Source organism: Hemitrygon akajei, chromosome 10 (genome assembly GCF_048418815.1).
Source record: "Hemitrygon akajei chromosome 10, sHemAka1.3, whole genome shotgun sequence".
Classification (NCBI taxonomy): Eukaryota; Metazoa; Chordata; class Chondrichthyes; order Myliobatiformes; family Dasyatidae; genus Hemitrygon; species Hemitrygon akajei.
Genome location: NC_133133.1, coordinates 125,641,351 through 125,655,656, shown reverse-complemented (window position 1 = coordinate 125,655,656; position 14,306 = coordinate 125,641,351). Strand labels below are relative to the sequence as shown.

The window sequence follows — 14,306 nt, the reverse complement described above, 5'->3', positions numbered from 1 at the left end:
TCTTAATGATGACAGTGATACTGAAATTCAAGCCTTTGATGTATACTGCAAATGGCAAGGGATTCATCAAATTAATTAATTTTTGTCATGAGGTAGAAGAGCTTCCAGTACTGACCTTTTTCATTAGCTTTGTTCAGTATTGGAATGTCACACTTAAAATTAGAACAACTGAAAGTACGCTAAATGTGCGTTTGCAACGATTTATACTGAGTATAGTACTCAGGATAACAATAAACACCAGAGATTCTGCAGATGCTGTAAATCCAAAGCAACACACACAAAATGCTGGAGGAACTTAGTGGGTCAGGCAGCGTCTATGGAGGAGAATAAACAGTCTGTCTTTCGGGCCAGCATTTTCTGTGCGTTTTTCAGAACAGTAACTTTGTATCTAAAGGTATGAACATCAGATTCCACTTAAATAGTAGAAACGAATTTCTAAAAGTCAGATTGCTCTCTTCCATTGGTAGAGCTTCAAGTATTAGTTAATTTCAGTTCAAAATGCCAGGGAATACATTTTCTGAATGCCAACGCCAAGCTTACCAACTGAAATTTTCAGAATTTTGATATTTGCAAATTTCTTTTGTTTTTAATTGAAAACTAAAAATTATTGCATAAGAATTTCAACAAAAACAGCTTCACTTACTTTACAACTGTGCCATACTTGGAAAAAATCTGAAAGGAAAGGAGTCATGAATTAAAATTGGATACACAGAACATTTGCTGAAGATGGCGCTGGAGAGTAGTGACTCATTGAAAGCTGCTCCCTGCAGATCCAATCATAACTTCTATTATAATCATTCTGCTTTATAAGATCTGAATTTGTTGTCTCTGAGAACTGTTGTTTTATCTTATTCTATCTCAGTGTACCCTGTAATAATTTGGTCTGCAAAAACAGTAGACAAGATAAGCTTTTCATGGTATCCTGGGACATGAAACAATAATAAATCAATACTAAATAAAAGTTGTGTACAGTTGTGCAGGTCTAATAATGATGCTAATGAAGAATTAAAGCATTTTTTCTTGATGGTCACAGTTTTCATCTGATTGGAACAAATAAAGCATACAATTGTAATTTTTGGCACTCTGGCAACTATAAACACACAATTCGCAGGTAAACTGGGGAGCAATGATAAATGCCAATCCAGTTGATGGACAAGAACACCCAGGAAATTCTGAATAAATGTAAAGTTCACTGTGTAGCAACACCCCTTTAAGAGTCTCATCTGGTCATAACTTAATAAATTAAACAAAGGCTCTAAACCCCTGTGTGTAATAATCTTATGTCAAGTCACATCAATACAAAACAATTTTGATCAATGAAAACCACTTAAATAACACAATTGTACAAGGACTGCTCTCTGTCAGCTTCACTGATTCAGAATTGCCCAGTGATTATTACCAGAGAGCAATGAATGGACTTCAGGCTAGAGTAGCTTCAAATTCGGTCCTTTTTTTCTCCCATGACTGAATAATCTACTGACATGTGAACAAATTTGTTTATGTCTAATGTCTTTCATGACCTCAGGATAATCCAAAGTAAAATACAATGAGGTTCTATAGTAGTGTTGACTCTTCTGTAATGTAGGAAATGCAGCAATGTGCACAGACCAAACTCCTCTTACCAGTAATGTAATACAGAACAGGAAATCTTTTTTACTAATCCTGATTGAGACACAAGTATTGGTTCAAATTCTCCTAATTTTTCTGGTAGACATGTTAGGTGTTCTTAATGGGAAATTATCGAGACATCTTAATTGAAAGACTGCGATTTGAATAATGAAGAGCTTTTTCAGTATCACATTTGGATTCATTCTCGAGTTTGTACTCATATTTCAGAGTGGGAAAAAAAAATCCATAAGGCGCTTTCAGATTCTTAGTGGATATCCCATTTGACAACTACACTCCATCATAAATAAACATTTAGAAACGACAGAAAACTGGCAACTGTTATCCCTTTGTGTCGCAGTTCTTACTCCTCATTATTTCTCCAACTCTGCTGCACTGCTGACTACACAACAACAATAAAAGCTGAACTAAAGCAAACAGACACATAGAAGCATGAACCAAACAAACCTACTGCCAGTAGGACTCTATGAAGGGCATGCCAAATCAAAACATGAATATTCAATCTTGAGTGATGTATTCTGGGATGTTAGATATGGGATGAATTTTAATTGACTTTATTTCTTACATCCTTCACATACATGAGGAGTAAAAATCTTAAGTTACGTCTCTGTCTAAATGTGCAATGTACAATCATAGCAACTTATAATAAATAGAACAGTCAATGTAATATAGCAATACACTCAAATCAGCGTGACTTAATCAGTCTGATAGCCTGGTGGAAGCAGCTGTCCCGGAGCCTGTTGGTCCTGGCTTTTATGCTGTGGTATCGATTCCTGCATGGTAGCAGTTGGAATAGATTGTGGTTGGGGTGACTTGGGTCCCCAATGATCCTTCAGGCCCTTTTTAAGACACCTATCTTTGTAAATGTCCTGAATCATGAGAAGTTCACAACTACAGATGCGCTGGGCTGTCCACACCACTCTCTGCAGAATCCTGTGATTAAGGGAAGTACAGTTCCTATACCAGGCAGTGATGTAGCCAATTAGGATGCTCTCAATTGTGCCCTTGTAGAAAGATCTTAGGATTACCGGAAGGTGGTAAGAGTGGGCTCCTTCACCTCCACCCCTCAACACAGGAGCCCCTCAGGGCTGTGTACCAAGTCCCCTCCTGACGTAGACTTCAGGTGGTAAAAAAAACAAAACACGGGGAATAATTGATTCAAAGTGCATTGACAGAGTCATATTTTATAAATTCCTATATGTACATTACAATGTAAACTCATTAAATAGCAGCTAAATGGACTCGGACTTGGTTGAAAAAACAATATGAAATAAGAGCAGAACTAAACCAATCATTTGCTGGGTGGCAGGCTATGACAAATGGGAAGGTGCAGTGATCAGTGTTTAAGTTTTTGCTAAAGTCCTTCCCAGGTTCCATTCTTGAGAACTGCTCATAACCCATACAGTTCACAAATCAGAAATATGGCCACCCAGAAATGTATATAAATGAAAGCATGGGCCAAACAAAGGCGGTGTATAATTAAACCAGGGCATTTACTCAGCTATTCAGTCGTTACTGCAAACTGAGTTCTCAAACAGCAGAAGATGCCTGCAGTTCTGCAGCAACTGGTAAAATAATACTGCTGGAGGCACAGGGCCTTGGTGAACTGCGATCTGGAGTTACAAGTGCAGTTTTGGTCTCCTTATCTAAGGAAAGATGTTCTTACCATTGAAGAAATGCAAAAAATATTAACTAGGCTGATTCTATGAAAAATGCATGAGAAGAGATTGGGATTTGTTGGGTCAACAGTCTCTACGGTATAAAAGGATGAAAGGGGATCTTGTAGAAACTCATGAAATTCTAAATGTGGTACAAGAAGGATAGTCTGATGGCTGAAGTCTAAAATCTGGGATGATAGTCTCTGGATAAGTAAGTGTCATTTTCAAACTCTGAAATGATTAGAAAGTTCAGAGAGTTTATTTCACCCGGAGTATGGTTAACCTACGGAGTTTTCTACCATAGAAGGCAATGGAGACCAAGTCACTAAATATACAGAGCCTTGAAAAAGTATTCACACAACTATTTTTACATTCTGTCTCATTTTCTAAATTTAAAATGTATTGAAGGATTTTTGAGCTTCAACAAAAAATTCCAAAACCTGTCAACAATATACTAAAAATTAAAAACCAAAATTGAGGCTGAAAATGTATCGATTCCCTTTCTAATTACATTAACTGTAGTAATTTTTTTGTAGAAAATTGGCAGATCAGCTGTTCTCAATGAATTCATAGAATACCTCTTCTAAAGTCCAACAGTACGACAGATTTTCACCAGACAAATGAAGACAAAAGAGCATTCAAGGCAAGACATGTAAATGATAATAGAGAAGCACAAATCTAGGAAGGGTGCAAGGCCATCTCAAAGGCACTAAGCATACCATAGAGCTCAGTGCAGTCCACTGTAAAAAGTGGAAAAAATATGAAACCACAACCACACTGCCTAAGTCAAGTTGCCTCTCTAAATGTAGTTGCTGGAGAAGAATGGCTACTGTGACACCAACAGTCACTCTGAGTGACTGCAACTGGAGATGAAGAACATGGCTCCACAACATCTCAGACCTTGCACAAAAAAAGGGGGCTGTATGGAAGTATGGTAAAGAAGTGGCTAAAGAAAAAAAATTATACCCTTGCCCAAAAATACTTCGCAAAGTGCAATTTAGAAGATAAGGTAAAGATGTGGAAGAGGGCCTTGTGGTTGGATGAGACTGAAGTGGAACATTTTGGCCTCACCACTAAGCAGTATATGGAGTGCAAATCTAAAACTCTGCATCAGCCAGGTAACACCATCCCTACTGTAAAGTATGGTGGAGGTAGCATCATGCCACGGGGATGCTTTTCAGCAGCAGGCACTGGAAATCTGGTCAGGATTGATGGGAAGATTAATGCTGCTAAATACACAGAGATCTTAGCCTTTGCTGGAAAGCCTACACTGGGAAGGAAGTTTGTCTTTCAGCAGGACAATGAATCAAAACACACTGCCAGAGCAACCATGGAATGGCTTCAAATTAAGTAAATTGATGTCTTTGAGTGACCCAGACAGAATGCTGATCTTAACCCAATTGAATATCTCTGGCATGACTTCAAGATTGCACTCCCCAACTAACCTGGCACAGCTTGTGCAATTTTGCAAGGAGGAATAGGCAAATCTTGCTCCATCACTTTGTGCAAATCGATTAAGAGAACTTTCCAGAAAGACTATTGGCTGTAATAGCTGTGAGATTATTTAACCTAGTACTGATCAAAGGGGGATGAATACTTTTGAACTGTTGACATTTCAGGTTTTGAATTTTTAGTTTTTCACACTTTACAATTTTCCATTTTTTGGGCTCTGCTGTGGAAAAATAGGAGCATGCGATTCACAAATAAAAATTCTCAGTTAAATTAATCAAAATCCCTGGTTGTAGTCATCATTTATGAGAACAAAGGAATGGGGGATAAATATTTTTTCAAGGCACTGCATTCAAAGTGGAGAGAATTGTTAATGTTAAAGAGACCAAAACAAATGGGAAGAAGGTGGAACAGGCTACTGAAGTCAATGATTAGCCATGATATTGGTGCAGAAGGTCTGAAGGGCCAATGATTTACCCCTCTTATTTTCTTTTACATTTCAACTTCTGACTCTGGTAGCACTTGAGGAACCCCACTGGGAAAAGTTTGAATTATAGCTTCATATGCTAACTTCCATGAGAAATGTTAAAATGATGATCAATAAAATGTCAACAAAGCTATATCTAGCTAGAAAGCCATTGCAATAGTGAAGTATAATCACTGGTCCAGCTTCTTTCGTCATTTTAAGCAGGTTGTTTATGAAAATAATCATTCCGTTTATCAAAAAAAAATAAGCTTAAGTGCTGATGACTTCCATTTCTACCACTGTGCATGCAATCTAACTGAAGTGATGCAAACTTAGCCTCAGATTCAGGATAGCATGTTCAAGCACTTGCTGTCGTGTTTTTTTTAAACAAACATTTGATACAGAAAATTCATTATCACAATAATAAGATTCCCAACCCTTAATCTTAATTTTGTCTTAAGTACAGATATTCCTTGACAAAAGTCCTGAAATTTGTTGTTTTGTGGGAGCAGAACAGTACTATATATACAAACGTTTGTATGTGAAAGTCAGTAATCAAATAATCTGACTGACTGGGGTACAATGAAAACTGTAATACGGCAATTTATATAGAGTACTACTAATTAGCAAATCATCATAGAACAAAATAGATTTTTAATACAAAAGTGCAAATGCTGGAAAACTGAAATGCAGAACCACTTCTCTCTCCACAAATGCCACTTAAGCCATGTTTTTCCAGTATTTTGTTTTTATTATCTGCAGATAGTTCACCAAAGCACAGTTGCAGTAGAGTGCCTTCAGAGTGCTTTAAATCAAAATGACAATATAGTTTTAAAAAAAAGTTATCTCAACCGTTTGATGATTATGCTCACTGAAATATACAAATTTCTTAAGCCTGTTTTTAAAAAAAATAAATGGTCCCTGACCACATATCATCTGATATGGTTCCAAGTCAGAATTCTGACCAACATGTAAATTGTGCTGATGCACTTTGGTGAAAGCTTGTTTATGTTCAGAGCATAAGTCAGAAATATGAGTAAGAGAAGTAGCTATATTACCCAAAATATTAGCCATGATCCAATTCTAGATGTTCTCGATTAGCATTTCTGCCACTGAACAATACTCTCTTCATCACTAGTGCATGATTGTACAAAATATTACAGGATTTAAGTAGTGTAATCCTTTTGGTATTTAAGAAAATATTCTTGAGATAAAGATTTCAGTATACAACAACATATTTCCCAATATGTCCATTCAGCAGTAATAACAAGTTTTACCTTGTGCAAATCACTGTTTGTCAGTGAAAACGGTAAATTTGATACATATACTGTGCTTTTGCTTGGTGCCAGACCCCCACTCATTTTCTTTTCATTTGAAATTCTTTCTTGACTTGCAACTATAAGAGATAGAAACATCACAACAGAAGATATAAATTTGATTATGTTTGATCTAATGGCAGTAGCTACACAATACAAATGTTCAAGTGTATGCATCTATAAATACAAAGCTTAATATAATTATAAGTTAATGAAGTTAAAAAATCTTAATTTTTAATTAATAGTACCGAAAACAGTGAACTGTCAGCAGACATGCAAAACTTCACAATAATGAGGCAAAGTTTATGACTGGAGCTCATACAAAAATCATGTTTGTTTATTAAATGTAGAATTAAAACATTTTCAAATAGAACTAAATTTGTATCACAAAATTATATTAGCTAGATTTTATGGATAGAACTATCATTCTTATTTCTTCATTCTCTCATCTGAATTAAAAATTATCAAAGGTCACAAACAGTTTGAGCTACAGCATTAGTAAGGATAAAACTTCCGCACAAAGATTTTACACGTTCTTGATATTTCACTGCAGCACAATGAACTAAACTGTCAATACTTCGGGCTACCTTCAAAATCTTACTTTCATTTATAAGGTTAAGAATAACCAGAATATTAGCTTTCCAAATTGTGTTTGTTAGGCTTAAAATAGTAAAAAAAAAAGTGAGTGATTGAGCAGAATAGAGCGAATTGCTCTGAGATCTGATAGAGACTGAACAGGCCTTTTTCTATCATTCACAAAACTATCAAAGTAGGTGCACCATATTACATTTCTGCTTTCCAAACCAAACATAAAATTAACAAGATGATCACTGTCAATAAAAGCAATGTTTATTCAAGAGCTTGAGTGGCAGTTCTCAACCATACACTTTCAGAAAACAATCTAAAATTCAGTCAAGATACTCTTTACTCTTCTGCCTTAAGCTCTTCAATACATGAAAATTAAAGTATCCTATTAAATCAAAGACATTTTTTATTAAAAGTCTTTCTAATCACTAAATTATTGGAAAACAAGAGAAAATCTGCACATGCTATACTAAGCTACACACACAAAATGTTGGAGGAACTCAGCAGGCTAGGCTGCAACTATTGAAAAGAGTACAATCGACATTTCAGACCGAGACCCTTCAGCAGGAATTATTGGGATAGCTTAGATTTATTGTCAGTTATCACGTTTCAAATAGATTTTCTTTCACTCGAGCTAAAAACCCTTTCAAGATATTCCTTGATCCAATGTAAGGCACTTCGCATTTCTCTGCACTAAACTTGATTTGCAGGTACATTTCCAAATATCTACATTTATCCTGTAGTTGAACTTTCTTTCAATAAGATTTTGATACAATTTTGCATATTAGGCACATCATGAATCAATCTCACAAAGTACAAGATATAACAGTGAGTACAAAATATAATATAGCAGCATAGACAGAAAATTGGCTACGTCACGAATCAAATCATCAATGAAAGCTTTACAAAAATCAGTACAGAGGATTGTGTCTGCCAGAGTTTAGTACATGGCTTACTACTTCTATTAATATACATTATTGAATCAAGTTCAAGTTTATTGTCATTCAACCATAGACAAGTACACAGCAAAACAAAACAACATTCCTCTGGGATCAAGGTGCAAAACGCAGCACAGAAATTACATTCAGCACAATAATATTAACAGATAATAAAAAGGATCAATTCTAACAACGGTTTCAAATTTTCAGATAATACAAAATTTGAAACCAAACGAACTACAAGGAAGATAGTAATACTCATACAACATAAGAGCAGGCCATTCAGCCCAGCACATCCATGCCATCCCATGCTTTGACCACGAGGGCAGTGCAGTAGATGTGGTTTGCATTAACTTCAGCAAGGCCTATGACAAGGTCTTCCTTGGGAAACTGGTTCAAAATGTTAGGGGCCATGGGATCCAGGGCAATTAGACGATTCTAATGCTCACCTAGACACTTCTTAAACACTGTCAATGCCTCTGCCTTTAGCAATCTCTCCAGCAGTGTATTCTAGTACACACTATTCCCTAGGGGAAAAAGTCCTGTTCAGTTCCCTGTAAATCAGTTTATCCTCACCAGCATTGTCACATCATTAAGAAGGCATACGGTGCATTGGCCTTCATCAATCATGGGATTGAGTTTAAGAGCCGAGAGGTAATGTTGCAGCTATATAGGACCCTGGTCAGACCCCACTTGGAGTACTGTGCTCAATTCTGGTCACCTCACTACAGGAAGGACGCAGAAACCATAGAAAGGGTGAAGAGGAGATTTACGAGGATGTTGCCTGGATTGGGGAGCATGCCTTATGAGAACAGGTTGAGTGAACTCAGGTTTTTCTCCTTGGAGCAATGAAAGGCGACCTAATAGAGGTGTACAAGATAATGAGAGGCATTAATCGTGTGGATAGTCAGAGGCTTTTCCCCAGGGCTGAAATGGCTAATGTGAGTGGGCATAGTTTTAAGGTGCTTGGAAGTAGGTACAGAGGAGATGTCAGGGGCAAGTTTTTTTTTAATGCAGAGAGTAGCGAGTATTTGGAATGGGCTGCCAGCGGCGGCGAAAATGATAGGGTCTTTTAAGAGACTCCTGGATGGCTATGTGGAGGTTAGAAAAATAGAGGGCAATGGCTAAAGCCTAGGTAGTTCTAAGGTAGGGACATGTTCGGCACAGCTTTGTGGACTGAAGGGTCTGTATTGTGCTGTAGGTTTTCTATGTTTCTATCTTTCCTATAATGGAGTATGTACCAGAATTGTACATTTGTTATTATAATCGCATAAAGCGAAATTTCCCTGTTGTTGTACTTAGTGCCTTGACAGCTTCTTATATACCTTTTTAACCATGCTATCTACCTATTTGGGTGGCGGGTGGAGATATATCTCTACCAAAGGAGGTGTAAGGAGTTCCTTCCCTTCACTCGCCTGCAGGTCACCCTTGGGAAAGGTGTAGCACCTGCTTAGCCCCCTCAATCAGAGTCACATGAAGTCATGTGACAGATGGTCATAAGAGCAGTTGGCACATATTACAAGTCCTGGCTATGTGACCACTGATGCCAGATAATCTCTGAGGGATATTGAAAATGGCTGGGGTCACCCATCTTGTAAAGACCCTGCCAAGAAGATGGCAATAGCAAACCACTCTACAGAAAGAATTGCTAAGAACAGTCCTGGTCAGGGCAATGATGGCCCACATCATATGATATGGCACATAATGATAACAATCTAGCTATGCTGCACCTTCAAGGATCATTGGACTTGTACATCAAGATCTCTCTGTTCCTCAATACTCCTTTGGACTATAACATGCATGATGCAAGTCCTAAAATGCATCACCTCACATTTCCTAGATTAAACTCCAACTGTTATTTCTCAGCCCATTTTAACTAACTATTGATATCACCTTGCAACCCAAACCCACCCTTCCCACTCTAATTCCACCAAAATCCGTCAAAACTGCAAAGCTGTAAAGTTACTGATCATGCCTTCAACATCCACATCATTCACATCTATTACAAACAAGGACCCCAGTGCCAATATGTGAAACACTGTTAATTAGAGGCATTCAGTCACAAAAACAGCACTCTATTATCACACTCTGCTTCCAATTGCCAAACCTTTATGGATCCAATTTACCAACTTGCCCTAGATCCCATGGCCCCTAATGTTCTGAACTAGTCTCCCAAACAAGACCTTGTCACAGGCTTTAATGAAGTCCGTGTGAACCATATCTACTGCACTACCTTCATCAATACACCATGTTGCCTATTCAGAAAATTCAATCAGGTTGATTAGACAAGACATACCCTTTACTTCCACGCTGGTTGGTCTCTACCTTTCCAAGTGATCAGTAAACCTGTACCTCAATATATTTTTATCCAGTAATTTCCCTACTACTGATGTTAAACTCAAAGAAGTTCTGTTATATAAGGCTTTTCCCTGCTATCCTTCTTGAAAGGGGAACCACGTGATCTGATATTGTGGCCAAATTTAAAAATCTCAATAGAAGGCCTGGTTCTTTTCCCTTTGCATCCTAGTGACAGATCAGTAAGGTCTACAAGCTGGTCAAATGAATGCATGCATAGCAGAGCATGTAATGCTGAAAACTGTGAACATTTTATTAGGAAGATTTTCCGCAGACAGAATTCTAAATGGGATAAGGAAAGAGCTGCAGTGATAAATCTTCAAGTGACAAAACAGCTTGGGAAAACATAGAGAAGAAAGTACATGGGATCCCAGAGTACTTGAGCAAGAAGTCATAAAATACTGTTTTGACTTCACACATATTGTTATAATTACAAGGAAAGAACTGTGTTCAACTGAAATCATTAGAACTGATGTAGAAGATACTTACTGTACATGCATGATTCTAGACACAAGAAACTTCAGCTGCATGAACAGATTAAAAGTGACAAGGTTTTAAATGGGTACTTTGTATCAGTACTATATTTACCAAGAACATGGAGGACAGCAAAATCAATGTGGAACCCACTAAAAAAACTAGTGCATTTTGAGATAAAGCAAGAGGTGGCATTCAGTCTCTCGGAGCAATAAGGTGGTTAAGTCCCCAAGTCTTGATGTGATATACGCAGGTTTGAGAGACAACAAATGAAATTGCTGGGGCCTTGACCAAGACCATCTTGTCCTCTCTAGTCACAGCGGAGGTCCTGATGTACTGGCAAATAGTTAATATAGTTCCTTTGTTCTGAAAGGAAAATAGGCATAATCCTACAAATTATACACCAGTGAGTCTCATGTCAGTGGTAGGAAAGCTGCTGAAGCTGAGCCTTAGCAACAGGATTTATGAGCATTTCAAAATACATGACCTTAGTGTGGGGCAGGTCATACCTTAATACTTTTGAGCTCTTCGGGGTGACAAAGGTGATCAATAAATGTAGCAGCAATGGATGTTGTAAATTGATATATTGGTTTATTGTTGCCACATTTACCAAGACTTGTCCTGCATAACGTTCACGCAGAACAATTCATGACAACAGTACATTGAGAGAGTAAAAGATAAAACAATGTCAGCACAGAATAAAGTGTTAAATTTGCAGAAAAGGGCAGTGCAGGTACACAGTAAGGTAAAGGTCACAGCAATGTAGACCACGGCATCAAAATTCCATTTATCATACTAAGGAACCATTGAATCAGAGTAGAAGTTGCCCAAGTGCCTGGTGACATGTGCTTTCAGGCTGTTTTAAAACCTTCTGCCCAATGAGAAGGCGAAGAGAATGTCTGGGGTGGATCGGGTCTTTGACAATGCAATCCCTTTTAAGGCTATGCTTCTCCAAATGCTCAAGTTATGTCTTTAAGAATCCTTTCTAACAGCTTACCCACTACTGATGTAAGACTCACTGGTCTATAATTCCCAAGGTTATCCCTATTATCTTTCTTGAACAACAGAATAACATTTTCCATTATCTACCTGGAAAAGCAGGTTTATGGATCTTGGGTAGGAGATAGAAATGGGAGGTGTGGGGTGCGGGAACTATGAGGTTGGTGGTGGATGGGAGATCCCCAGCCCATAAGGTTGGTGATGGTGTGGGAGACACTGGCCTGGTGTTCCTTAATATAGTCCTCTTCACAGGGTAAGTAAGAGGTGTCTGAGAGTTGACACTGGGCCTCAGCAAGGTAGAGGGCAGTACGACAGACTACAAACTCACCTCCCGTATCTACCTCCCAGCCAAGATCCACAAACTGCTTGTCCAGGTAGACCTATTGTTTCAGCTTGTTCCTGTCCTACTGTACTCATATCTGCATACCTCTACTCTGTTTTATCCCCCCTTTGTTCAGTCCCTTCATACCTACTCTGTGACATTTCACACACTCTGAATCTTTTCAATGATTTCAGGTTCCCTGGCCCCCATCATCTTATTTTTACTATGGATGTCCAGTCCCTATACACTTCCATCCCCCACCAGGAAGGCCTCAAGGCTCTTGTTTCTTTTCCCGAACACCAGACTTAAACCAGCTCCCCTCCACCACCACTCTCCTCCATCTGGCAGAACTTGTCCTCACTCTCAATAATACCTCCTTTAGTTTCTCCCACTTCCTCAAACAAAAGGTGTTGCCATGGGCACTGCATGGGTCCAAGCTATGTCCGCCTGTTTGTCGGCAACGTGGAACAGTCTATGTTCCAAGCCTACACTGGTGACCATCCCACACTTTTCCTAAGCTACATCGACAACTGCATTGGTGTTGTTTCCTGCAGCCATGCTGAACTCATTGATTTTATACACTTTGCCTCCAACTTCCACCCTGCCCTCAAATTTACCTGCATAAACATGAGGAAATCTGCAGATGCTGGAAATTTGAACAACACACATAAAATGCTGGTGGAACGCAGCATCTATAGGAAGAAGTACAGTTGATGTTTCGGGCCGAGACTCTTCGTCAGGAGGGCGAAGGGTCTCGGCCCGAAATGTTGACTGTACTTCTTCCTATAGATGCTGCCTGGCCTGCTGCATTCCACCAGCATTTTGTGTGTGTTGCTCAAATTTACCTGGCCAATTTTTGACACCTTCCTCTAGTTTCTGGATCTCACCATCTCTATCTCCAGAAACAGCTTATCCACTGATGCCTATTGTAAACACACACAGACTCTCACAGCTACCTAGATTATACCTCTTCCCACCCTGTTATTTGTAAAATCGCTATCCCCTTCTCTCGATTTCTCCATCTCCACTGCATATGCTCTCAGGATGAGGCTTTTCATTCTAGAACAAAGGAGATGTCATCCTTTTTCAATGAAAGGGGCATCCCTTCCTCCACCATCAATGCTGCCCTCAACTGCATCTCTTCCAATTCATGCACATCCGCTCTTACCCCATCCTCCTGCCACCTTACCAGGGTTAGGGTTCCACCTGTCCACACCTACCACCCCACTAGCCTCCACATCCAGCACATAATTCTCCAAAACTTCAGCCATCTCCAATGGAATCCCAGCAACAAGCACATCTTTCACTCTCCCCCCCCTCCCCCCGCCCCACTTTCTGCAGGGATTGCTCCTTATGTAACTACCTTGTTCATTCGTCCTTCCCCACCGATCTCCCTCCTGGCATTTATCCTTGCAAGCAGAACAAGTGTACACCTGTCCCTACACCTCCTCCGTCACCACCATTCAGGGCTCCAAACAGTCCTTCTGGCAGGGCCAGGAAAATGGTATTGGTCACCAACCTTTTTTGGTGGTAGGTGAACTGCAGTGGTTTGAAGTTGTCTGAGAGACTGAAGTTAATATAAGCCATGACAAGTTTCTTGGAGCACTTCATGATGATAGTAGTCATTAAGGCACATTACCTTGTTTTTCTTAGGTAATGGGATGATTGTGGTCTTCTCAAAGATGGTGGAAATTTCAGATTGAAGCAGGGAGAGGTTAAAAATATTTGTAAATAACCCCACCAGCTGATCTGCGTAGGACTAAAGGATGTGGCCGGGAACCTTATCTCAGCTAAAGATAGGATGTCTATGTGGATTTTAGTGGGCATTCAACAAGGTCTCTTACAGAGACTCATCCACAAGGATAAGATGCAGAGGATCCATGGTGACTCGCCGGTTTTGATTCAGAACTGACTTGACGAGAAATCTGAAGATTGTGGACAATGGGTTTTATTGTGGATGGAGGTTCTTGATTAGTGGTGTACTGGAAGTATCTGTACTAGGTCCTACTGATAAATATAAATGACCTGGATGAAAACATAGGTAAGTTACTAAATTTGCAAATGACACAAAAGTTGTCAAAGTATATGGTAGGATATATGATAGAGCAATTACACACA

At 39.0% G+C, this 14,306-nt stretch overlaps 1 protein-coding gene across 1 annotated transcript in view; it reads right to left on the bottom strand.

Annotated features, from left to right (window-relative positions):
- The window catches only part of zcrb1 (zinc finger CCHC-type and RNA binding motif 1), a 31,692-nt gene that overhangs the window by 14,535 nt on the left and 2,851 nt on the right, over positions 1 to 14,306 (bottom strand). Inside the window, exons 2-3 of the mRNA XM_073058899.1 lie at positions 6,477 to 6,595; positions 644 to 672 (exon numbers count right to left, since the gene is read on the bottom strand). Coding sequence (XP_072915000.1) covers positions 644 to 672; positions 6,477 to 6,560 — 113 coding nt within the window. The 5' untranslated portion in view covers positions 6,561 to 6,595. The remainder of the gene's footprint in view (positions 1 to 643; positions 673 to 6,476; positions 6,596 to 14,306) is intronic.